This window comes from Juglans regia, chromosome 11, assembly GCF_001411555.2.
Source record: "Juglans regia cultivar Chandler chromosome 11, Walnut 2.0, whole genome shotgun sequence".
NCBI lineage: Eukaryota > Viridiplantae > Streptophyta > Magnoliopsida > Fagales > Juglandaceae > Juglans > Juglans regia.
In genome coordinates this window covers 2,859,290-2,884,924 of record NC_049911.1, presented here as the reverse complement: position 1 = coordinate 2,884,924, position 25,635 = coordinate 2,859,290, and the positions used below count along the sequence as shown (strand labels likewise).

The window sequence follows — 25,635 nt, the reverse complement described above, 5'->3', positions numbered from 1 at the left end:
AAAAGAAGTATGAGAGCTTTGATGGAAGTTTTGAACAAATATGAGGAGTGGACTGGTCAAGTGCTCAGTAAAGAGAAGAGTGCTATTTTTTTCTCTAAGAAAATTTCAGTCTCTGGGAAACATGCTCTTCTCTGCTCTACTGGATTTACCGAGGGTTCGTTTCCTTTTAAGTACCTGGGGGTGCCTATTGTGGATGGTAGGCTGAAGGCTTGCGATTTTGGCGATTTACTGGGCAAAGTGAATAAGAAGATTGCAGGATGGAAGATGAAGATTCTCTCTGCTGGTGGAAGAACTATTCTGTTGCGTCATGTTTTATCTAGCATGGCCACCCACCTGCTGGCTGTTTTAGATGTCCCCAAAGTGGTGATACGTAGCCTGAATAAGCTACTAAGCTCTTTCTTTTGGGGTGAATCGGGAGGCAAGACTAGGAGGTAATGGATTTCCTAGAAGCATATATGTACGCCTATGGACGAAGGTGGTTTGGGTACCAGGGACTTTGGGGATGTTCAGAGAGCCTTACACATGAAACTTGCCTGAAATCTTATTAAGGGCAACTCTCTTTGGGAGGAATTTTTTGGAGGTAAATATGTTAAAGGAAATCACTTATCCCTCCTAGAGCCTACTAAAGGGACCCGCTTTTGGAAATCTATTGTCTGTAGTATCCCGGAGGTGATAAATAGCTCCAAATGGATTGTAAAGGAAGGTAATATCTCCTTCTGGTATGACAATTGGGACAACGAAGGTCCTCTCTATGCTCAATTTCTTGTGACTGAGCACCCATTGATTAAGATAAATGAGTGCCGCATTGAGAATGGGTGGGATATTTCTCTTCTGAATAGATTAGTGGGCCATCAGAAAGCCAATGAACTGTATGAGTTTTTGGCTAGACAGAAGGAGGGTGAAGATGCGCTTGTTTGGCTGAATGATAAGGAGGGCAATTTTACTACTAAGAGCGCCTGAGACTGTATAAGGGTTCGGGAGCCCCCTTTATCCTGGGCTCAGTGGATATGGCATACTAATCTTCCCAAGAAGATTTCTATCATGATGTGGAAGGCTACTAATAATTGCCTTAGTGTTGACGAGAATATTAGTATGGTGGGTGTATCAATGGCCTCTAAATGTAATTGCTGTCAAAAGGGTCATACTGAGGACTTGAACCATGTGATTTGCACGGGGGATTTCGCTAGACACATTTGGCGTCTAGCGGCCACTTATCTAGGGGTTCATATGGCCCCTTTCTGCACTTGGAATGATCAAATTAATTTTTGGTTTCGTCGTGCGGGTAAGTCTTCACAGGTTAGAACTAGCTTTGGCCTTCTGCCCTCCATTATTTCCTGGAAACTTTGGGAGAGGCGCTGTAAAGCCTGGTATGAAGATAAGGCTCACTCAAAAGAGTCGGTATGGCACGCTATTAAACTTTGGCTCCGGCGCATCATGGACCAGATCATGAAAGTGAGTTCTCTTTCCACCCAGGACATAGATATTTTGAATAGACTGGATATCCCAGTCTTGTTCCCTAAGCCCAAGAGGGTCCGGGTGATAAAATGGCACCGGCCCCTTCAGGGTTGGGTAAAACTCAATACCGATAGTAGTAGTTTCGGGAACCCTGGAACCTCTGGCGCTGGGGGTGTTATTCGGGATGAAGATGGGAGATTACTTCTGGCTTACTCTGTTCCCTTAGGTTTGGGTACCAATAATTTTGTAGAACTCAGCAGCTTATTGGAAGGTGTTCGCAGATGTCACGCGCCTGGATTTTATCGTGTTCAAATAGAGACTGACTCTCAACTGGTGGTCAATTGAATTGTAAAGAATAAGTGCCCCATTTGGTATTTAGAAGACTTTTGGGAGGATTTACAAGAACATCTTAATAGCCTGGAGTATACAGTGAATCACATTTTTTGTGAAGGCAATGTTGTGGCTGACTTTCTAGCTAAGTGTGGGGCTGAATGTTTGAACTCTGATTGGTCTGATATTCACATGTTGCCTAGCCTGTTGAAGGGTCTTCTCCGCATGGACAAATTGGATATGCCCTATCTGAGGATATCATAAGCCTCTTGCCAGGTTTATTTTGCGTTATTTGCTTGTCTAATTTTGCTATCTTGGTATTTACGTCTCTTTGTTCTTGTGTACTTGACTTTTTGCAGGTTCTCCTCTTTGGCTTTCTCGAAAGTAGGTTATGTATCTTTCTTAAGGCTTGTACTCTATATAGTTACAGTGGTTTTGATGCCTGAGTGCTCTTTTTTTAGATTTAGTTTTTTGTACCTCCCAGGTGTCGTGATTGTAACCACGGTTTTCCTCTACCAAAAGTGAGGATAATAAATAAAATTAGAGTTCCGTCCTCTTTAAAAAAAAAAAAAAAAGAGAGTATAGTTAAAAGGATGTTTATCGCAAACTTTTTTAGGTATTTCATTATCGTCGCAGTTGTATGGCTTATCATAATTACTGATCGCCTGACTCGTCTGTGCCCACAGCCCGTGAATGGTGAAATAATCAGGGACCGGCTTGAAACACACCTTCAAATCTGTACTATTGCAGAATGATGGAGGCCATTGAAGGGACAAATAGAAGTAGTCAAACGAGTCATCTTCCCGCGCGCGCGGGTAAAAGTAAATTCCGATGGCCAAAACCAAGCAGCTAGCAAACAGCACTTTCGTTGTGAATGCAACCATGCTGCTGCTGCTGTTGCAGTTGCAGTACTACTGCACCCACACTGCATAAAATGTTTTTGAGTTCAGAAAACTTGGATGTTGGGACATATGTATATATAGAGAGAGCTATATATAACTACATACATACTTATGCATATATGTGTGAATGTAGATGTAAAATCAACTCCGAGAATTGAAAATTAGGATATATGTTGAATCGATGAATATTGGATCATCATTAATTGATGAAAAGGATGATGATCACGATCAGTTGCTTACTTGCTTTCCTTCATTAATTTATGGTTATCATATATGCAACTTAATTGCAACTTTCCATCATCTTGAGCCATTAATATGTACGTGTATATATAGAGAGAGATCGAGCTATAATTGCATGCATACTTGTGCATCACGTGTGAATCATCATGTAGATGTAAAATCAACTCCGAAAATTCAAAAGGACAGTGGTTGGATGGATGGGTCATTAATTGCAATCGATCATTTTCTTTCCTTTCATTTATGGTTATATATCATCCAACTTGCAAATATTTTTCATCATGATCTGTGAGCCATTCGATCATTGTTGACTACCCAACACTAGTCTAACCATGACTCTATATATATCAATAGGCTATATATGTTTGGTTATAAGTGAGGTAATCTCTTGTCACCTTAGACTACTTTACTACTATTCACAAGTTATTTACTATTTTTTTTTTAATATTATTCATTCTTTTTTTTATATCTTTTACATGAGATGATCTAAAATCACTTCAACATCCAAACGTAGCACTAAAGTCTACAGACATCTAACAACCATTTTTCCTGTAGAAAAAAGAGAACGATTTCTTCAAACTTTTGTTCGAACCTGAAGATCTCAATAGAGAGAGGGAGGGTGACAGGAGAAATAAATCTTACATTATGTCTTTCTCATTTAATAGTACTGTCTGAAATTTTATTCAAACAACAATAAAGTTTAACAACCATTTTGTCTAGCTCATGTATATATATTTTCATGAAGTAGTTGAACATATATATATATAGGACTCTAAATTAATTGTTTATAAATGCATTTACGTAATTATCGACACGTCAGCACATGATGCACACACATGCACCCATCATCACTTAATAATCGAGTCCTAGCACTATCGATCGAATAATATATTGTTCATATTCACACTTTTGATTGTTCTTTAATTTAATTTTCTCATCACTATTTGGATGGACGGGAAAGCCCTTCAGGTTGCTTCTACTCTGGCCTTTTGGTCACCCAGCCTCTACTGGGCTTTCCAACTTTTCACTAATCTCTTGGCCCTATCCCCGTCCCGCATGTTACCAAGAAAAGACTAAACGCGGCGTTTACTTCTCCAATCACACAATGGTTTTTCATTCTCCAAGTGCTTATCGGTTCTAATTCCATAGTGATATATAATTCAGTCTTCTCTCTTTGCTAGTTTTGCTTTGTCTAATGGTTCTTGCATTTCTTCGTCAAGGATCAGGTTTAGGCATATGGGGTTTCATCTAGCACTATTCATTCGGGCCGGGTTTTTTCCCGGCCCGGTCCGAAACCCTGGAAACCGGATTCCAGTTCCGGGTTTCGGCCCGGATCATAACGGATCCGAAACCCGGATTATAAAACCCGGACCAACACGGTTCGGGTACGGGTTAGGGACCCGGGTACCTGGTTTAAACCCGGTACCCGGGTCCTTTATAAAAAAAAACCAAATAAAACTCCCCCACCCCCGCGGGCTCAGTCACTTCGAGTCGAAGTCTTCGTCTCACCTCTCTCTCTCTCTCTCTCTCTCTCTCTCTCTCTCTCTCTCTCTCTCTCTCTCTCTCTCTCTCGTTTTGCTGCCGAGCAGAAACCCTAGTCCCTTGCCACTGCCATCGCGACCCCGTCGCCGCATCTCTGTCGCCGTGACCGGTAAACCCCCCCGACTCACATCTCTCTCTCTCTCTCTAGTCTCTCGCTCTCTCTCTCGTTGCGCTGCCGCAGAAGTAGAAACCCTAGGTCCCTAGCCGCCGCCATTGTAACCCCGTCGGGCGCATCTCCTTCGCCGTCGCTGCATCTGTTTGCCGTTGAGATGGGTTGTTTGCCGTTGAGATGGGTCGTGCGGTGGTGGATGGATGCTTTGATTTACTGGTGACCGTGTATTTTTGAAATTTTGGAAACTTGTTTTTTGTTTTAATCTGTATTGGGTATCGACTTTCTCTATTTTATCTGTTTGGTTGTTGAGAAACTTGAAGGAAAAAAGCCCAAATTTATTTACTTCGTCATTTTCACTCTCTGTTTGTATAAATAATGTACTCATCCATGCTTGTTTCAGTCCAAGAAAATTTCCATAAACACCACAGTTGAGTCCAGTGTATCTGGGAATTTTTTTTTTTGAAAGTGTGTATCTGGAATTTGAAGTCGATGAAGCTTAAAAAGGCTTCTTTCATCTTTGTCTAAAGGGTTAAAAAAAAAAAAAATCCGGATACGATCCGGAATCCGGATTTTCGGGTTTTAAAAACTCGGATTCACCCGGGTTTCGGCCCGGATCTGACCCAGATCAATCCGGTCCGGATTTGAGATCCGGGTTCCGGTCCGGGTATACCCGGGTTCCCGGGTTGGAACCCGGATGAACACGCCTAGTTTCATCTTTTATTTGGTTCCTCACTTTCTTGCTCAAATTTCTTACTGTAAGTGTCAGAAGAAGTAAGAAATTAACTCCATTTTGACTGTTCCCCTCTTACTTTAACATTACACCAACTAATATTCAAGCGCAAAAGTGAGAGAGGCCATGGAGTGCAAAGTAACATAATGTTGTGTCAAAAGAAAGATAGAGTGATGTTAAAGAAGAGAAAGGAAATAAGAGAAATGGATGCATGAACGATTGGGAGGTCGTGACAGATATTTTAGCATAAATTCTGTTCGAAACCATGTTGCTGATCGTGGTGCTCACCCCGGGGTTTGACCACTCCTTTCTCACCCCTAGGTTTGAGCACTTGCCTCTCGTGGTGTTTTGGAAAAATCATTACTTGTTTTATTATGCTTCAAATTTTAAATAATCTTTATAGGGAGAGTCAAACACGTACTCTTGCTCAAGATTATTGAGCAAGAACGATCTTTACAAGAAATTACTTGAGATAATGAGCAGAGAAAGAAAGTAAATTCTTGATTGGGATCAGCGAACAAGGCCAATTCTCTTACTCAAAATTATTGAGCAAAGCATCCCAATTTCGACGAGTTTTGTGGAAAATGAAAGTGCTTGCTCTTAGGTAAGCAACGTTAAGTATTATGAATGTCACCACCTCGGCGAGCAATGCAAGAAAGCAAAGTGCTCAATCCCAGACGAGGGCACCTAGAAAATAAAGTGTTTGTCCACCATTCGAGCACTAGGAAGAGAAAAGGAGCTCGTTCGCATATGAGAACAAGGAAAAGCAAAGTGCTCACCCACCATGCAAGCACCAAGGTAAGAAAAAGTGCTTGCTCTAGACGAGAACCAGGAAAAGCAAAGTGTTCGCCAACCCAACAAGTATTGTGGAGTGCAAAAGTGCTCATCCACAGAAGAGCATCATGAACATAAAAACGCTCACCCTTAGGCTAGCAATGCGAAGAGCATGAACCTTGCGACTTCAGTGAGTATCCTAGAAAAAGTAAAATGCTTGCTCCAAGTAGTACTAGGATAGCAAAAGTGCTGGCCCCCAGGCAGGGGCGAGCGCCCAGAGACTATTATTGAATTTTGAATGCATGTAAAAGCATGCATGTCAACTTATTTCGCTTAATATTGTTGCTTGTGGATTTGACATATTTAAGTCAAACTCTTCATTTTTTTCAATTCAATATTATTAATCTATAGGTTTAGATTAATTTTTCAAATTTAAAATTATTAATCAATAACGAGGAATTAAGCACGTGCCTTACACGTGCATGCTTAATTAGTTATAGTTAAAAACGAGAGAATTTAAAATAATACTCAAATTTTTTTTTTTTTATTTGTCTACAAGTAACCTAGACCATTGGGTATATAACATAAACAAGGTGCTGAGTCTCATTCACGGATCTAGTTTTGAACAAACCATTGGCTGCCAAATCCAGAACCACTCAAAACATTTTTTTGGCTCTTCTTCTGTCAGGAAACTATTCTGCATAATCAAATCTAGATCTCTTGCCAACTGCTGGAGAATGTACCCAAAACCTAATAGATCAAGTTGCACTTAAAAACTCACATTATATATAGCACAAGTTGCAACCAGACTCCAAGCTGATGCTTCTAAATTACTGATGTAAAGTTGTCTCACATGAAATCCAATATTCTCCCTTCAGATTCAACCAAATGGATGGCTTTTTCAAAATTGCAACTACCTCTTAAAGCCAATTTGTCCTTTAGGGTTCAAGTCAAGCAAACTTGAATTTAATAGTAAATAGCTTTTAACCTGTGACAACAGCAACAACAGCAGCATATATACTATTTTCTAATGCAGCCTACCTTTTGGTGATAGTGCAGAAAGTGTAGACTAGTACGTACTGTGGCATGCTGCTGCTTCCCATGAGGATAGCCTAACCCATTTAATATTCCTCTTTACAATAATGGAGCCTGCATGGACAATACAAACATATATTTTTTAAATTCTAAGTTGGAATACAGTCATGCTTCCCTATTAAGTTTGTGAATCTTGACTAGCAAATGCATGCATCATACTCAAAAACACACAAAAAATTGCCAACATCTTACCACAAGATTACTTGTAAAGGATGGAGGATCTATCTTTTTGCACGATTGTGAAAATATATATTTTACATCCTAGACGGGCTATAATTGGAGATACTATTGTTTCTGGTACATAAGTTTCTATAAAAATGAAAAATGCCATACCTTTGAATGCTGTTTGAACTATTGATTTATGTAATTGAAAGTAATCAATTAGATTTATAACGAAATCTAGAAATCGATCATTGATACAGTTTGAGTACCTCTACAGGATAGACCCTCCCTTCCCCCTCCACCTCCATGCAAGGTGGCGGCGGCCTACGGTAGATCACTGCATGGCCAATTGGTCCATTCCCTTGCCTTTTTCTGTTGGTTTTATGGTTTTTTTTTTTTTTAAATTCTAGAAATGCAATTGTAATTTCAATTAATTTCTCTTTGAAATTCTTGTTTATTTTTAGAGATGAAATGAGATGAGATAAAATTTTTTTAGATTAAAGTTAAAAGTTAAATAAAATATTGTTAGAATATATATTTTTAATATTATTTTTATTTTAAGATTTGAAAAAATTGAATTGTTTATTTTATTTTATATAAGAATTTGAAAAAAATGTAATAATTAGATGAGATGAGATGAGTTGAGAAGTTTCCTGAAAACAAACGAGGCTAGAGAAACATTCAAGTTTCTAAAGTTTTCGTTTGAAATTAGAGACAAAATGGGAGAAATATAAACACGTCAAATAAATTTCATAATATTTATTGAACATTTAAAAAAAAAATTGCAATATAAATGCCACGTGGCTCACTTTCTATATGTATCTTCCTCCCGGTTTAAGCTCTAAATTTCGGACTATGCTTTAAAGCTCAAAATTAGAAAGCAAAAAAAGCAGGGAAACACGTGGGGAATCTCTATTATTTTCCCATAAATTTATATCTTGACTAAGCAAATGCAAACATCTTGATCTTGACACAAGAATTCTAGCTCATCAACTACCTCAAAATCAAGATTTCATTGCAAAACACACAGCAAGTAACTTGACATTTTCAATACTATTCCAGTAGAGCAAGAGGGTGCACTTGCAGGGATGGAGGAGAAGGGTGAAAAAAGAGACAAATGGCTGAAATGTCATCCATAGCAATGCCCCGCCTCTTGCGCTTCCATCCGAGCACAGCACACTCAACAAGACGCTTGGCTGATTGCGTCCTGTCTGGTGTTGAAGATATAATTTCTACTGCTTCTTGGTTGGAGATAACATCCCATACCTGATAGAGAAAATCAGTCAAAGATCTTAATGCAGTCTTAGCATTATCATGCAAATGAAGTCCTACAGAACTTTTAGACACACATTCGCTTGGGTTTTCATGACACAAACATTCCAATTATAATTACTGAGAATTTGATTCTTTATAAAAGCAACCTCAGGTTTCCAGCCTCCATGTATACTTCTATACAGGCACATGTATAAATCTGAACAAAGAGCCCTAGCCAAACAAAGTATGGCAACAATCATAACTTTAAAATCATAGTTTCTTCAAAATTTTCTGATGAGCATACATCATACTCTGCATAAAGAACAAATCTACAGGAAGAGTCTAATGCATACCCCATCAGTTGCCAGCACGACAAATTGGTCCCTGCTGGTTATATTCCTTTGTGTCACTTCCGGCACAGAAATTAGTCCAAAGTCCTTTACACAGTAATCCCCAAAGGCTCTAGACATTGCCAGTCCTGGTGATTCCTCATCCGGCAGCCAGACCCTGTGCACCCCTGGTTCATCGTGCAAACAGAAGACCCGCCCTTGACACTGACGTATCCTCTCAGCCTCCTCTGCAAACAAAATAAACACAGCTTTAGATTTCGCTTTCCTTTCTCTTTGCCCTGGGTAAATAAACATGGATTGAGACTAACGAGGTAAATTGGGCTTGAAGTCTACTGTAAGCTGAACTGGAATCAGGCTTCCATCATCTGAAGTGGTAGCCAATACAGCACGAGAATCGCCAACATTTGCAACAACGATGAGTTCACCCTGGAATAAAGAAGCTGTCAATTTTGCTTGTCCTAGGAATAGGGATGTATGAACTGACAACAGATTACAAAGAGAAGTTAACATTTTTTCATTCTCAAATGAAAAAGGGAGGCACTATATTATATTCACTATCATTCACACATGATGATGAGTCTATAATCAGAATTGTGAATCTAAAGTACCTGACGAACAAGTGTGAGTGCAGTTGTTCCGCTGTGGAATGAATCTATTTTACGATGCTGCTCATGAAGTTCTTGATCAATAGCAGCGCAAGTCTTTAGGTAGGAATGCTTCCATATATCGAACCGATTATGCTTTTTATCAGATTCTAAATCACATTCTGGGTCAAGAGAAGATTCAGCAAGTGTCTCCTGCCAATTGCTTAGCAAAGATGGTGGCATCGATTCTCTGACCATTTTAGCCACAAAATGGCCCCACGAGCCATGCCCATCAAAAATCCCACAGAATATCATGTCTTCTTGGCACCCAAATTCCTACAACCAAAACCAACATTGTTCACATCTATCAATAAATATAAGCGAGAATGTTCCATCAAATTGCCAACACAAGGAAACGAAAATGTGAAACTGAACCCAATATGTTTCTAGATTATTGAATCCAACACAAAATTTTAAGCCCCCATGTTCGTTTAGTTTTCCTGCTCTAGGCTAAAAAAGACTGAACAAATCTTCCAATATTCTAATCATTCCTTACCTCCCACACAATGCAGCAATCCTGGTTCACTCCTTTCTGGCCTCTCTTCGAGAAAACTGAGGCAAAGTTGTTAGAACCATTAGCATTTATGAACCCTGAAGTGCGTAAAATCAAGTCATTCTTCTTTGCCTCCTTAGCCATTGCCTCCGCGGCTTCTCTTCCACTGCAATTCCCAGACTTCCTCCCTCTTTTGAAAGAAAGCGACCTTGCCAGCCCATTGAACATGGAGGATAAATGCCCCATCAGCCTCAAAATTCAATTTCCACTGCCCGCTAATGAGGTGTGGTTCTTCCTTTTTGTAGACTCAAAAATCTGGACATAGGAAAATTATATTAATAAAATAAAAGGACATAGGGATCATGGTAAGAATGAGTTCAAAGATACGAAAATGCTTAAATATTCGCAAGGAAGAAATATTTGTCTATATTTTTATCCGACATCCATTCTTGAGACCAGACAGAAGCATATTGAATTGAGTCATACAGTGACTAAAAGACATTACGATCTGACTCAGAAAGCTAAGAACCTCAGAATTTATTTACCAGAAACAAACAAAAAACTTTGAATCTGAAAGCCGTTGCAAAAAATACCGATACTCTTACATGGAATTCCAGCATTGCATGTAGAATTCTTAAACTATCTGACTAAAATTTCTTTAAAATATGAATAAAAAATCTACAACGTTGCAGGCTATTTTGTAGTTCTTTGTTTCGCAGCTAAGAAAAAGGTAAATAAAAGGGAATATTTTCTCTTTTTTCGCTTCCGTCCTTGAGAAGTAAAAATAAATGGAAGGCAGAACGAATCTAGATCATCATATTTTCTTTTCTTCATTTTTTTTGCTTAATTTTCTCAGCTTCCAACCGAAACGCATTTGGATCTATTTTTGGAGGCTGAGACAATGTGCGAATACCCAGAAGCAAAATATCTAAAGCTTCAGGTGTTATCGTTTAGGAGTTAGGAACCCAAACCCCATTAAACAGCATTCAAGACAGCTTCGTACTTGACTGAAATGACCTTTTTACTCTTTAAAAACAACCATTGTCAAAAAGAAGAATTTTCTTTTTCTTTCTTTCCTGACTCAATTTCTCGGAGACCAAACAATGCCCAGAATGAGAAATTTGATAAAGAAAACGAAAACGGGCTAAGTCGATTCTCCCATCCATTACCGACCACACAAAACAGAACTCGCGCACAATTCTTTGAAAACTTAATTTCATCCCAATTTTGCTACCATTCAAAAAAATACCCAGAAGAAAAGCAAAACAGAAAACACATATAGCAGAGCCAGGCTTCTCATCCGCCAAAAGCCAAGCGAAAACAACAACAAAAGGCGAAACTTTCCCTTGTTTTCTTTCCAGAACCTAATCCAGACCTTTCACAGATTCAAAAACAAAACCAATCCATATGTGAACAAGACCTTGAGTTTCCAGAGACTTCTTGGTTGAATAACGTGGAACTAGCTAGAGAGCCGGAATCTGACGCATTCGGCTGGAAATGGGTTTCCCTTGCCGGAATGTGACGGAATTCCGACGAGCCAAGCTGAGAGTTCGAGAACAGGAAGATTGAGAAGCATGGCAATCCATATTAGTACTAGTATCGTGTTTTGTCTGGTTGTAGTTTAACTGAGGAGAGGAAAGCAAGGCCACCGCAAGACACCCTTTTCTGCATACAAACAACAATCACTGTACGTAATCTATCTCTGTATCTATGCTTGTTTTTCTGCTGTTAAAAAAGGAAGTTCAAAGGTTGTATGATTGTATCCTCGCGTGGCTTTTCTCTAAACGGGACTGCTAATAAATAAGTAAATACAATTATGTTTAAAAAATTTTAAAAATTATAATAATATTTTTTCTCTTTTATTCTAATTTATCAATAGGTCTGTATTAATAATCTCCCACTTAAATAATTTTTTTTAAAATAAAAGAAATATTATGTCATAATCAATATTATTCATAGAATTTTGCTATATATGAATATGTATTTTTTTTAAAAAAGAGTGTGGCTGTTTATTTAAAAAATAAAATAAAATTAATTATTAAAAATTAATTTTTTTATATAAATTTTAAATTTTTTTTAAATGAGTGTACGAAATGTACACAATATAATATTGTGGGAATTATTTTTTTTATTCATTAATGTTATAGACTTCAACACCAATAACATAATTAGTATATCAAAATACTAATTCTCTATATATATATATATATAATATTATAATGATATGTGTTCACATGTTTGTATCTTTTTTTTTTTTTTCCTTCCAATACAAATTGGAAAACGTATTTTTTTATTGGTTTGGTGTGCGCCAATTTTTAACTACATGGTCAAGGTCAACCATGGTGGGGCTGAGTTTTGAAAGAAATTAATTTATACGGTATATATATATATACATTATATCATATCCATAATTGAGGATAAACTTAAATATAGGTTTCAATACCGTCATGTCTTTGTAGCCATACGCACTACAAAACAAAAATATGAATAAAATAAAATAAAATAAAATCATATTTAGATAGTGAGATGAGATGAGATAAGATAATTTTAGATAAAATTAAATAAAATATTATTATAATATTATTTTTTAATATTATCATTGTTTTGAAATTTAAAAAAGTTAAATTATTTATTATATTTTATGTAAGAATTTAAAAAAAATTATAATGATAAAATAAGATGAAATAAAATGAAATTATTTCTGTATCTAAATATAATTTGCCAAATTATGTTATTCAATTAAATGGAAAACTTTTATTATAATGTGTGTCGTCTTTTTTTTTTTTTTTTTATTCATGAATTTCATCTATAATAATTGGGAGCTAAGATTTTTAGTCTAAGAGTTATTTTTGTTGCTTTCCAATTATATCAACTATATGTTCAACGTATTACTTCAATTTTCCATGAAATAATTTAATGATATAAGCCATTCATGTCTTTTTTCTGAAGCAAATGCAAAATCAAATGATAAAAAAGTCTATTTATAGGTCTGTTTATTAATGCATATAATATTATATTAGTTTTCACTTCAATTAAAATAAAAATATTTTATTTTTTTATTTTTTTTAATTGAAATGAAATTGACAATAAATAATTAATTACACGCTGACTTGTAAGTAGTATAACTCACTTATTTGTAAATAGAAAAATTATATTTGTCATTCTCGTATCACACATTATACTTAATTTTTTTTCCTCTTACTAAATATGCGATGCATAGATGAAGAGTAGAAAAATCAATTAATTTAAGAATAAAGAATAAAAAATAAAAATCTGAAAATAATTGTGGTGTGTGAGGATAATGATTAGAAAACTCTTGGAGGTATGCTATATACAGTCACTTTTGCGTATATATTGCACACTCTACTGATGTAATCGACTAAAACAGTTATTTTATATTAAAAAAAATGATGTAACTAATCACATCAGTGGTGTGCATAAAAAATACTTAAAAATAACTGTAAATTTTAGATAAGTATGGCATCTTAAGAAACATAAAACCTCTAAAATAATACATAATATAATATATGAATAGAATATATAATATGGATTGCCTTTTGCATGACCTAACAAGATAAAATTCATAAATACTCAAATCCACCACTTATATAATATTAAAATGAAACATAATTAATTAGGTGGCAGGGAGGAGATTACGATCTATGTTGTATTTTGAGGTCTGCTACCGTCATCGAGAAAGTAATCCGAATATGTGTTCTGAATGTATATTTTATTTTTTAATTTTTTTATGTATTTTTTTAATCACCATAAACATTTAAAAAAAATTACAATATCATTAAAAAAATACTTAATTACTAAATAAAAAAAATAGATTCGGGACGCAACTTCGAAATCCAAATTTGGGATCCAAAACATTTCTCTTCTATTTTTAATGCATACCTCTAATAACCTAATGTTATCCAAAAATCTCCTGTTAAAAAATCATTACCATTTGTTTTATTTATCTATTTATTTATTTCATAAGTGATACATAAATATAGTAATATATATATATTTATTTTAAAGTGAATGATTTAGTGGTTGGCGTGAAATAATTATTTTATAAGTAGGTCTTGCAAACGTGACGTTTAGAAGCAAATCACAATAGATTAAATTAATTATAAATTCAGAACAGAAAATTATTTGTTTTGTGAGTTTGCATGATTTGAAACTAATTCTTTATATTAGTACGTTGGTCTTTGAAAGTTTCATATTTTTTTTTATAATTCAAATAATCAATAGATAAATTATAGGAAATAACTAATAATTCTTTGAATGGACTTTTATGTATTATGTTTATATTATATACAACTCCTGCAAATTGTTTATTGAAGAGATTTATTAATAGTTTTATTTGAAAGTTTTTACACTAAATTAAATTATGTCACGTTAATGATGTGTTGTGTAAAAACTTTCAAATAGAATTATTGATTACGTGATAAAAAAAATGATGCTTTATACTCACCATTAGGATTGTATTCTATCACATATTTTTCAATTTCAATTCAAGGGTCAAAATTGAGTTTTTTCTTTTTAAGGAAAGTTGTCATAATTCATTATTTAGATAAATTTACATCCATGAAAGGATACATTTTAAGACGTCCTCATATCAAATATGACATTATAAACCAAAATAATACATTTGAAGCTCCACCAATACACTATTTTTTTTGTGATTGATCTGGTCTTCAATATTGTAGATATTCTCTACAAACAAACACCTAAGAGACAACACTCTCTGCCTAAATAAAGACTCAATCTTACCCTTCATAGAAAGAGATGACTCAATCTCTACAGACAAACGTTCGAGAAACAAACTCTCTTTTTTATTTTAATTAATAATAAGGAAACTAAAAAGGAAAGCAGTAATATAGATGTGAAAAATGACGAATTATAGTTTGGACTAACTCTAGTAGATTTTGAAATTTGTGACGGCCTGTGAAGATAACACACTTGTCTCTTTTCATCCACAAAAGTCAGATCTGAAAGGTTTGGTAGTGGCGAGTCCGGTGATATGACGGGTATGTTGAGAAAAGTTGCCAGAAATGGTGGCGCATAAGGACCACGCACAGATGTGGGCAGCGTGTGAGAAAGCCGAGCGGTGATTTTTGTAAAATCACCACTTTCCTCCGAACGATTTTCGACTTGTGAATCTGCCTGTGACGTGCGTGTCTCTCGGTAGTTGTCGAAAATGTGTATGATGACTATTGTATTGTTTTGACCTTCTATATAAATGTTGGTCTAGGAGGCCAAGACAATCCAAAATCTAATTCTAATGAGTTTAAGTTATTTTTATATTTATAAATTTTAATTTATTATTTAAATTATATTATAATTTTGATGTTAAAAAATATTTTTAGACAATTTTTTTTTAAACACAGTGTGTTGACCTAGACGAGGGGCGGACCCCGCCCTCACCACCTGAGGGTGGGGGCGGGTGAAAAACCCCAACCCCTGCACCCCTGCATGGTGCGGGCAGGGTGCGGGGGAGGGTACCCCTCGCCCTGCACCATGCGGGTATCACCCTCCAAAATAAAAAACAAAAGACCCAAAAATTAAGGACACTAGATCAGATAATTGAGTTAGAGAGTAAAGTTTAGTTTTAAAAAAAAAATAATAATTTGAGAATATAATGTATCATATATTAATTTTTAGGATATAAAGTATAATTATTTTTTTCCCTCAAATGGCAAAAGTAAAAGCTTACGGAGACAGCTCCTCCCTAAACCCACTACTGCAAAAGGGTAGTAGAAGTAAAATTTAGGTACAATAATGGAGTTGGAGCGGAGGGAAGGGTCATGATCAGATGGGCCCATCCCCACCAAATATATCTATGGCTGACCACTGACTTGTCTTTGTCAGTGCCGGATGACCCACTAATTACTCACTACCCATATTTTTGTGGGCCCAAATTTTACAGAGTCATAGATTCTGTAGTACCTAATATTTATCTCCCGTATATGGGGAAAGGATATGGTGTATTAATTGACGAGAAATAATATTTGTAAAATGTGTCACGTAATTTTTTTAAAAAAATTAATAAATATGAGATATATATAAAAAAAATTAATTTTTTAATAATAAATTTTGTTATTTTTAAAACAATTACGCAACACTTACATACGTTATAATTGTATATAACATTATTCTTAATTGACACATGTTTATAGTTTATATGTCTTTTTTTATTTTTATTTTTATTTAGAGAATCAGATTATATGTCATCAAATCATCATGTTCTTAGATCTTATGTTATTAGTTGAGATCCAATAATAATGAATTCAACTTATTTATGATTTCTTATTCAAGATTTATGTTTATTTTTTAAAAGAAATACCAATCTTATAATAGTTCATTAATATTCAATATTTTTTGAACAAATTACATAAGTAGCTGATATGTCCATAATAAAGGATTCAATAATTAATAAAGAAAAATACTTGATCAGCAAATAAATCTTATAATACAAACTTATATGATTTGACGTTCTACATCAGATCGTGAGATTCATTTTATTATAAGGCAGATGTAATAATTTAAGTTTAATAACAAGTTTAATTTTGTTAAAAAAAAAAAAAAGAAGATCAGATCCAACAAATAAATAGGTTAGACATGATGGAACACGTGTTACTTGTAGCGGTGAGACAACATGATGGAGGTCGGTGCAAAGGTAGAGTATGTGGCTGGCGAGTCAAATTAAAGAGTCCTCCAAACGTTCGTGATAGTGGCAAATAAAAGGATGCCACGTAAGGACCAAACAATCACATGTGGGACGGTGGGTGCACTGGATAACGACGTCCGAATGCCTTTGGACTAGAGTGTTCTCAATCAATTGGGTTTGGGTAGAATTAGATAACTGCAATTTGGCCAGGTTCACTATTTACTGTGCACTTTGGCCAGGTTCACTATTTACTGTGTAATTTAAAGAAAAAATCTTCTGGATTGAAATAAAAAAATAAAATAAAATTAGATGGAAAAGTAAGGAGAATCTATCTCTTAATTTTGATTGGATAGTTTCGGATAGAGATAAAAAAACTTCTGGCATTCACGTGTAAATCAATGTGTAGAATGATATGGATGTTAAAAAAGATAAATTTGGAATATATATATGCGCGCGCGCGCGTAGGGAATCAGGGATCAATGGGGGTGTACACCGATGGTTTCGATTTTGGTTTTGGTGTAAAATTGAGACCCCATTGACTTTGAGAAAGAAAGTTCAGTACCGGCCAAAACTGCTTGATTGGGAAGAGAAAACTGATATTATCGATCTCGATGTGGCGCAGTTCAATTATTCGGTCTGTTAAATGTGTCTCTATGACGAAAGAGGGATGCCGCGTCCATTGTTGAATGAGAGTAGAAGCTTAGGGTTTAGGGTTATAGAAGAAGAAGAAGATGGGAGTTAATGAAATCTAATTCAAAACAGCGCTGTTTGTCTTACGCCGTTCTATATGTTTTTCTTTTTAAATTCCACTTTTTAAAACGATGCCATTTCACTCATTTAAGTGAAACAGCATCGTTTTATATACATATATTAAAAAAAAAAGAATCGGCTGGTTCAGCAGTTTCTTAGGGGTTCAAATCGGCGCCAAATCGCCGACGTCGGTTTTCCCTCGAATCCTCTCGCCCACCGACCGGTTCTTCACCGGTTTCGGCCGGTTCCTGAATCTGACGACCGGCCCTGTCGGAGACGGTCGGTTCGGCCGGTTCTAGTACAACCCTAAATCATGATCCCTTATTAAAAAAACATCTATTTTTTTTTAATATTTTGAGAAGTGCTATAGCTCCGTCAAAATAAATTTAGAAACTGATATAATTTTATATAATATATTAAATTTACTTTATAATAAAAATATTTTTATAATCTAACTTATTAAATAAAATTACTTAAATTTATGGATTTATTTTCTATAATTTTTTTGTATGATTAAAGTATTTCTTCAATATTTTAAAGGATAAAAATCTTGAATAGGAGGATGAATTGCAAAGAAAGAAATACACGCTTTTGAAAGGCATCCTTAAAACTGACTTTTGAATAGATTAGACTTTGGAGGGACAGATGTTATACAGGGTCAGATACGTGTGTGTTTTTTATTTTCTTTTTATTTTAACCTAGCCGACACCCACACCCTATGGTAAACCAGAAGGCATTGCATGATGGGTATGTCCGGACCATGCCGTGTAGGGCAGAGCCAATCTTAGGACATATTTGACTATGAAACTAGACGTGTTACTTCTTCATGCCAACAATGGGACGTCGACTGGTTTTGTGCCACAAATGAAGTAATACACAACCTGTAATGACAAGTTATGACAGTGACTCAATGGACTCAAATCGATATGGACCTCATATTTGGCAGTACCACGAAGAAACATTCTGAACGAATAGTTTGGGTGTTAAGGTACCATTCATTATAGAGAAAATCTTAGAAACGGTCGGACTTCTAATAGCTCAAGAGCAGCCCACCACTAAATAATTGACACCTAGACTTTCCACTACAGCTATCATGTAGTTGCACTACATCTGATTATTCTGTATTTCAGAAACATGTAAGCTCTTCGACACAAAGACTCTCGCACCCCCCTCTATGCCCCTTTGCACGGTTGGAGCTCGCACCGCCCACGGCACCCACCTCTCGCACGGCTGGAGTTCACACGACTTCGTCTCCTCTTGCGACATATAGGCTCTCGCACGACACCCCCCCTCTTGCACGGCTTTGTCTCCGTCTATCTCCAAGCCTAGGACGAAGGACTGGTACCAGCCATCGCTGAAGAAGATGCAACCACCGTTGAACAGAGGTCAGTTCGAGGGTTTAGTTTCACCATTAAGTAGGGCCAGAGGTGTAAAAAAAAACGAGTGAACTGGTAAACCGGACCGGACCGAGGTGGGTTCGGTCCGGTACATGTTTTCTTTTTCTTAAAATTGGTCAAAATTGATCCGATTCTTTTTTTTTTTCTAAAACCGAATTGGACCGAACCGGACCGGTTTATATATATATTATAATTTTTGATATAGTATATAATTTTTATATATAACATATAATTATATATAAAATAGTTTTGTATTATATAATAAATTACTAATTAATATAATATTAAATTTTAAAATCTTATATCACTATAGTCTATAATATAATGTATCACTATAGTCCAGACCGGTCTATACCAGTTTGGTCTCAAATTTTATCCAAAATCGTACCAAATCAGACCGATTACACCCCTAACATTAAGCAGTGGGGTCGAACATCAATAAAATACTAAGTTTGCACTTTTCTTATCCTTATTCTATATATTTGATGCTGCTTAATATTTTGTAATGTGTATTTGATTTATATTTATTAAAATTATAAAAGATCCAATTCGGCCCCGGTTTTGAGTTACCATCCGAGCATCAGATTTTTTTTTGGAGCAATGCTACACTACCTTCCATCTTCCACACACCACATTATTTTAAAATTTTTAATATTTTTTTTTAAGTTTATTCTTTTTAAACTAATTCAAATTTTCTATTCATTATTCATATATTAAATATTTGATAAAAGAAAAAAATAATAAAAATTAAAAAAAGTATGGTATGTGGAGGTTGTGTAGATTTTTTTTTTTGTTTTTTTAAGTCACTAAAGTACTATATATTGACATATTGTGTTACATATTCTTTTTAAAATTTTAGAGCTTGCAAAAGGTGCTTGGCTGAATGAGTGGTTACCAAAAGTGACCACATTACATTTAGTGAAAAATACAGCTCTAGATAGCTTCCGTAGAATCACGCTCCTTCGTTCCAGAACACAAAAATCTATTATATATTTTGGGTTATAGATTCTCTTCCCTTCTAATCACATTTTGTACCGAATTTCATCTTCTCATTGACATTTAATCAAACACATATATTTCAACCCATTAGAATGCCAATTGAGTACTGGGAATGGTAAAAATTACTTGAAGAACACTAAAGTCACTAATATCAGCCATGAAAAACCGTTAGTTGCCGACTAAGGTGATGCAAAATTCGTGTGGCCGATGATGGTGCGAAATACGTGTGGGTGAGATGGTGCTCAATTTGTGAGGGTCAGGTGGTTTGAAAAACCAAGCTGGGCAACAGATGGTTGGCGTTGAACTGAGATGGTGGTGGTGGAACTAACTTTGGTCTTGGGTAGTGGTGCAAATAGACGGAAGAGAGGGACATCGACGAAGACGAAGAGAGGGGCAGAGAGCTGAAAGCCTATTTATGTGTGGGTGCTTAGAATCATTTTTGTGTGGTGAAGCCTTCTCTTATTGTGTTTTTCCTTACGTGGCAACCACTGAATGGAGAGCTGCTCTTGGGCGTTTATTGGCCCGATTGTTGCAAAGTGTTTCTCTTTATTATTTTATTATTATTTTTTATATACTTTTTACTACTATTTAATATTCTATAATTATTTTTTTTACTAATATTCACAAAATATATATCTCAGAATACCTCACTACTCAGAGCACTGGCAGTGGCTTCTTTATCTTTATATTCATCTTTAAATTTGAAGAATATGCCTCTAAAATCATCTGCATTGGTTTATTCATCTTCATTTTTATCCATAGCTATAAACAGTGCTTCTTCAAATTTGAAGAAGCACTGTTTTAATCTTCAAACATTAAAAATAATATTTTTTCTCTTCCATCCGAATGACTCCTCTCTCTCGCGCGAAAAGTCTCCCTCCATCCTCTCTCTTGCTCTCTTCTCTTCGACAAACCCGGAGCCCTCGACGAACCAGTCTTCCTCCCTCTGCTCTCTCTGCTCGAAAAGTCTCCCTCCCTCCTTCCTCTCTCTTGCTCTCTCTTGCTCTCTCTTGCTCTCTCTGCTCTCTTCTCTTCGACAAACCCATTTCCCTCGAAAGTCTTCCTCCTTCCTCTCTCTTCTCTCTGCTCTGCTACACCTTTGCCCAAAGCCGTGAAAGCTCAAGTGCACCACGGGGCTGTTCCTTCATCAACGACGACCTCTTCTCTTGCCCAGTACTCGATTTCGTGCGGCTATTTGGAAACCCTAGAAAAGGTGATTTCGTGCAAGCCACTTGTTTTAATTTCAGAAATTGTTTTGTGTGATTTTCTATGGAATGTGTGATTTCTCCTGATTAGAGTTTTTTTAGGGTTTTTTGTGTGATTTTCCCTGATATTGAACCGAGAATAGGGATACATAGAGCAGTGTATTGAACCGAGAATAGGGATACATGCTTCTTATTTCTTGTGAAAAACAGTGCAAGTGTTGTATATGCTGTCTGTAAAAATTTGGGATTTACTTCTTGTGGTTTGCAAATGAGAATGTATGCTAATTACGGCTACTGATTGGTATGCTTTGCTTATGTTCTCTGCCCTTTTATTGCCAAAATGAAGAAAACTACTCTGTATAATACCAAGTTGAGTTCAAACATGACAAAGATTCTCACATTTATCTTTAGGCATATAATAACAGAAAGTAGCCATGTGTATAAGAGAAAGTCGTGTAAAAACCCATTTATCTTTAGGCATATAATAAAGCCTAAGGTTAAAAACTGATTCTTGAATAAGAGATGCACATAAGGTTAAAAACTAATTCTTGTGAATAGTTAGGTCTCTTTTTTATCTTGTTTCTGCCCAAAGATTAAGTTAGCTCATGAAAATTTGTCTCCTTTTCAATACAATACGTATCCACATTAAAAAGGAAGATAAGAGGAGCAGCAATAATGATGCTGGGTTTCCTTTCAAGAGCAGCAAAAAAATTTAAAAATATTAGAACATGCAACTTTTCTTCAACCTCCATCGAGTCCCTTTCAAAACTCTTTTTGATTCTCATTTGCTTTGAAGGGGAATACTTAAGTTAACTTTTTGGTTGAAGAGTGAAAAATATTATCTAAAACTCGTGAGCTTTCATTACCCTATATAGATGTGTGTTCATATCTTTAGGTTGATGGACATGTTGATCATATTTTTTCTATCTGAAATTACATTTATACCTCAAAACTGGCCAAATCCAGAGACACAAAAAAGACCCTCTTGTTTGGCAATCTTTATAGTTGCTTGAATAACTTCTAAACTGAAAATTGCATATCTCAGTGACAACCACTGTAAAAAAAAAAATTAAGCAATTAAATCTATAGATAGCCTCAACTTCAAACCAACATAGATAACCAAAACTAATTCTCGTGAATAGTTAGGTCTTTTTTTTATCTTGTTTCTGCCCAAAAGTGATACTAATGTTATGAAACAACATATGAATTTACCTTGTGGTTTAAGCAAAAGATTGATTTTGCTTAAAACAGTGCCTATGTTCTCTGCCATTTTTCTTGATTTGGAGTGTATATGTATCAAAACATTAAGTCAGCAGGTATGCATGCCTTTAAACCATGTGCACTGCATACATACATTAAGTCACTCCATATTGCATACATACTTTTTCTATTGAGGTAGTTTTAGTAACATTTTATCCTTCAATATTTTGTTGAAGGATGAACTGTTTAATTGATGAGGATCCCTTCTTCACCACACTGTTGGAAAGTGGTGAATGTGATATTAACAACCCCCCTATGGGCAGTGCAAGTGTTGATGGCCAAGCGACACAACCCCAATGGGAAAAAAAGAAACAAAAATCCCAGCGGGGTGTGTCATTTACTATAGAGGAAGATACTCTCCTCATTTCAGCTTGGCTTAACATTAGTATGGATGCCATACGGGGGACTGATCAATCATCTACACAAATGTGGAGTAGAATTTATGACTACTACCACACATTTAAAAAACCTAATTGTCAAGAACGGTCTATACCCTCCTTGACCAATCGGTGGTCAATCATTCAAAAATGTGTCAATAAATTCTGTGGTTGCTTAGCCCAAATTGAAGGAATACATCCAAGTGGTGCGACCGAGCAAGACAAGGTATAATGCTTTTTCCTATGTTTTGTGGTTCTAATTATTACGTATTTGCAATGTGTTTAGTTGTATCTTGTTCCATTATTTTGTAGATTGATAAGGCAAAAATCTTGTACAAAGAGAACCAAAAACAAAACTTTAACATGGATCATTGTTGGAATTTATTAAAGAACCAACCGAAATGGCAAACACACATGGACCTCACAAAAAGGAAAAAAAATGGGACAAGTTTAAGTATTACTCCAAACTCAATACCTTTAGTTGAAGACATGGAAAATGTGTTCGTCGATTGTGAGAGACCTATGGGCAAGAAGGTTGAAAAAGCAAGAGAAAAAGAAAGAAAATGTAACGAAAGACAAAACATAGTAATTAATGAGGCCTTAAACCAAATGAAAGATGATAGGAGGACTTCTATGATGGAGAGAAGAGAATCGCAATTGAAGTATGAGAATGAAAGATCTGAGTTAGTACTTCTTAAGAAGAGAAAACTTGAGTTGGAAATTAAGATTGCAGGAGAGAAATCTGACTTGGTAGCTCTTAAAAAGAGAAAAACTGATATGGAAATTATGAACTTGGATGTTGATTCTATGAATGGTTTGCAGCAAGAATATTTCCATAATCTTCAAATGGAGATCATTGAGGAACAAAGGAATAAGGCTATATCTCGTACATAGTTGTATGTTTGTACGATGGTATTTTGTAATTGTTTTGATTGTGGTAACATATTTTGGGTAATTTTTGTACTGCTGGTTGCACCAAATTGCATTATTTTTTTGTGGAGCTGTTGTGGAGCTGGGCTGTTGTGGAGCCGGGTTGTTGTGGAGTTGTTGGTGACATATTTTGGGTAATTTTTGTACTGCTGGTTGCACCAAATTGCATCATTTTTTTGTGGAGCTGCTGTGGAGCTGGGCTGATGTGGAGCTGCTGCTGTGGAGCTGCTGGTTGACATATGGAGCTGCCAAGTCCAACTTGAAGTAGTTCAAGTTGTATTAAAATCAAGTTTGTGGATTTTCTATTAAGTTGATTTTAATACATGAGGTTTAAGGATAAATGTGTATGGAATTTCTTTTGGTTGGAAGTTGAATGTGTATGGAATCTATTTTGGGGCAGTTGAATTTGTATATAATTTATTTGGGTAGTTGAATTTGTATGGAATTACATTATATTAAGTTGTGAATTTGTATGAAATTTATTGGACTTGGAGTTGAATTTATTTGAGTTGGATGGTCTATTGAATGTTTTTGCCTTCGGGTAGTGTAATTTGATTTTGGACCATCCAGATTTTGAACTCCAAAATTTATTTGATTTTGAATGTTTTTCTATTAAGTTGATTTTGGACCATCCAGATTTTGAACTCAATTTATTTTTGAATGTTTTTCTATTAAGTTGATTTTGGACCATCCAATTTTGAACTCCAGAATTTATTTAATTTTAAATGTTTTTCTATTAAGTTGATTTTGGACCATCCAGATTAGCAATGGACTATCTAGATGCATAAAATAAACCATCCAAATTTGTAGCAAAAAAAAATAATAATAATAATAATGAATATTTTATTATTATTTGATTTAAAAATGCATAATCCAATGTGGAACAAGTTCTTCATATGCAAAATCAATCTTTAAAAGATGTGATTTTGCATATGAAGATGCATAAACCACTACCAATGCTCATGCGCAACTCTCGTTTAAGTTAACAGTTCCTGCCATTCCCGAAATAAAGAATTTAATTTGAGTATTAAGAATATTTTAAAATATCTGTAAATATTAAAAAAATAATTTATAAATAATAGTAAAATAGTAATGAAATAATAATAAAAAAAATATGAATAATTTATAAATAATTTATGATAGTGAGAACATCTTAGAACAGTTACGTTCTCATACCAATCCTGAGTTACAAGACTATTGATCAAAACTTGCTAAATGCATAAAGACATGTTTATAATCAGAAAAAGGAAACCAAAATCTTATGTTTCTCTCATTTTACAGCTATATATATCTACGAACTTTTGGTTACGCAGTTCACTGAGTTGAAACCCGGCCTATTGCAGAGAAAAATGTGCAAAACGACATCTAATCTTCCAAACAAGCAGCCTGCTGCAATTTTCTTTCTTCCCTTTTGAGTACGAATTATTTTGGCATTCATCAGTAGTCAAAATGTCAAACTACGAGAATTGTTTGCTACTCTCAACACCACCCTTTTTGGCACTAATAATTTTGGCTTTACAACTGTATGTTAAGAGTTAAGCCTTTAACCGTCGTGTCTTATTTTAGACTCGAAGCTTCTCAGAGACACTTATCAAACACAATGAGATCTGAAGATTCAAGATCGCCTCATTATCTGGGAAGTTTAGGATCAGAACCAGTATATGGGATTTGAAAGCCAAAATATGTACTAGTTCTCAAACTCCAGCACAAAAATAAGAAAACAAAAACAGAATATGAAAACAATATTTTTTTTATATATATATATACACATATTACAAAAAATAATAAATGGAAAAAAGAATACATATATATACACACACATACAGCACACACTTTAGTTTTTACAATTCCAGTAGTCGTAGATATTACATGAAGGCCAATGTGGCATTCTGAATAATTTTACCAAACACATCTACAAAATATTGTGAGTGCTGTCAACTTTCTGTTAGTACCTTCTGTTAGCAACTTGGCATTCC

The 25,635-nt window shown here is 35.3% G+C and overlaps 1 protein-coding gene across 1 annotated transcript; it reads right to left on the bottom strand.

The window, feature by feature from the left end:
- Positions 1-8,227: 8,227 nt before the first annotated feature.
- On the bottom strand, positions 8,228-11,819 carry LOC109005271 (probable protein phosphatase 2C 34). The gene is made up of 6 exons (XM_018984116.2): positions 11,501-11,819; positions 10,084-10,395; positions 9,552-9,863; positions 9,252-9,369; positions 8,947-9,170; positions 8,228-8,605 (listed from the first exon to the last, which is right to left on the bottom strand). The coding sequence occupies exons 2-6, from the start codon at positions 10,324-10,326 to the stop codon at positions 8,393-8,395; spliced, it is 1,110 nt and encodes a 369-aa protein (XP_018839661.1). The 5' UTR covers positions 10,327-10,395; positions 11,501-11,819; the 3' UTR covers positions 8,228-8,392.
- Between the last annotated feature and the right edge of the window lie 13,816 nt (positions 11,820-25,635).

Bases quoted from the DNA above. Each gene is read 5' to 3' on its own strand.
- LOC109005271 (XM_018984116.2), bottom strand. From the start codon at position 10,326: ATGGGGCATTTATCCTCCATGTTCAATGGGCTGGCAAGGTCGCTTTCT. The intron at 9,864-10,083 runs GTAAGGAATGAT...TTTTGGTTGTAG, and splicing joins ATTGCTGCATTGTGTGGGAG to GAATTTGGGTGCCAAGAAGA. The intron at 8,606-8,946 runs GTATGCATTAGA...TTTCTCTATCAG, and splicing joins TCGTGCTGGCAACTGATGGG to GTATGGGATGTTATCTCCAA.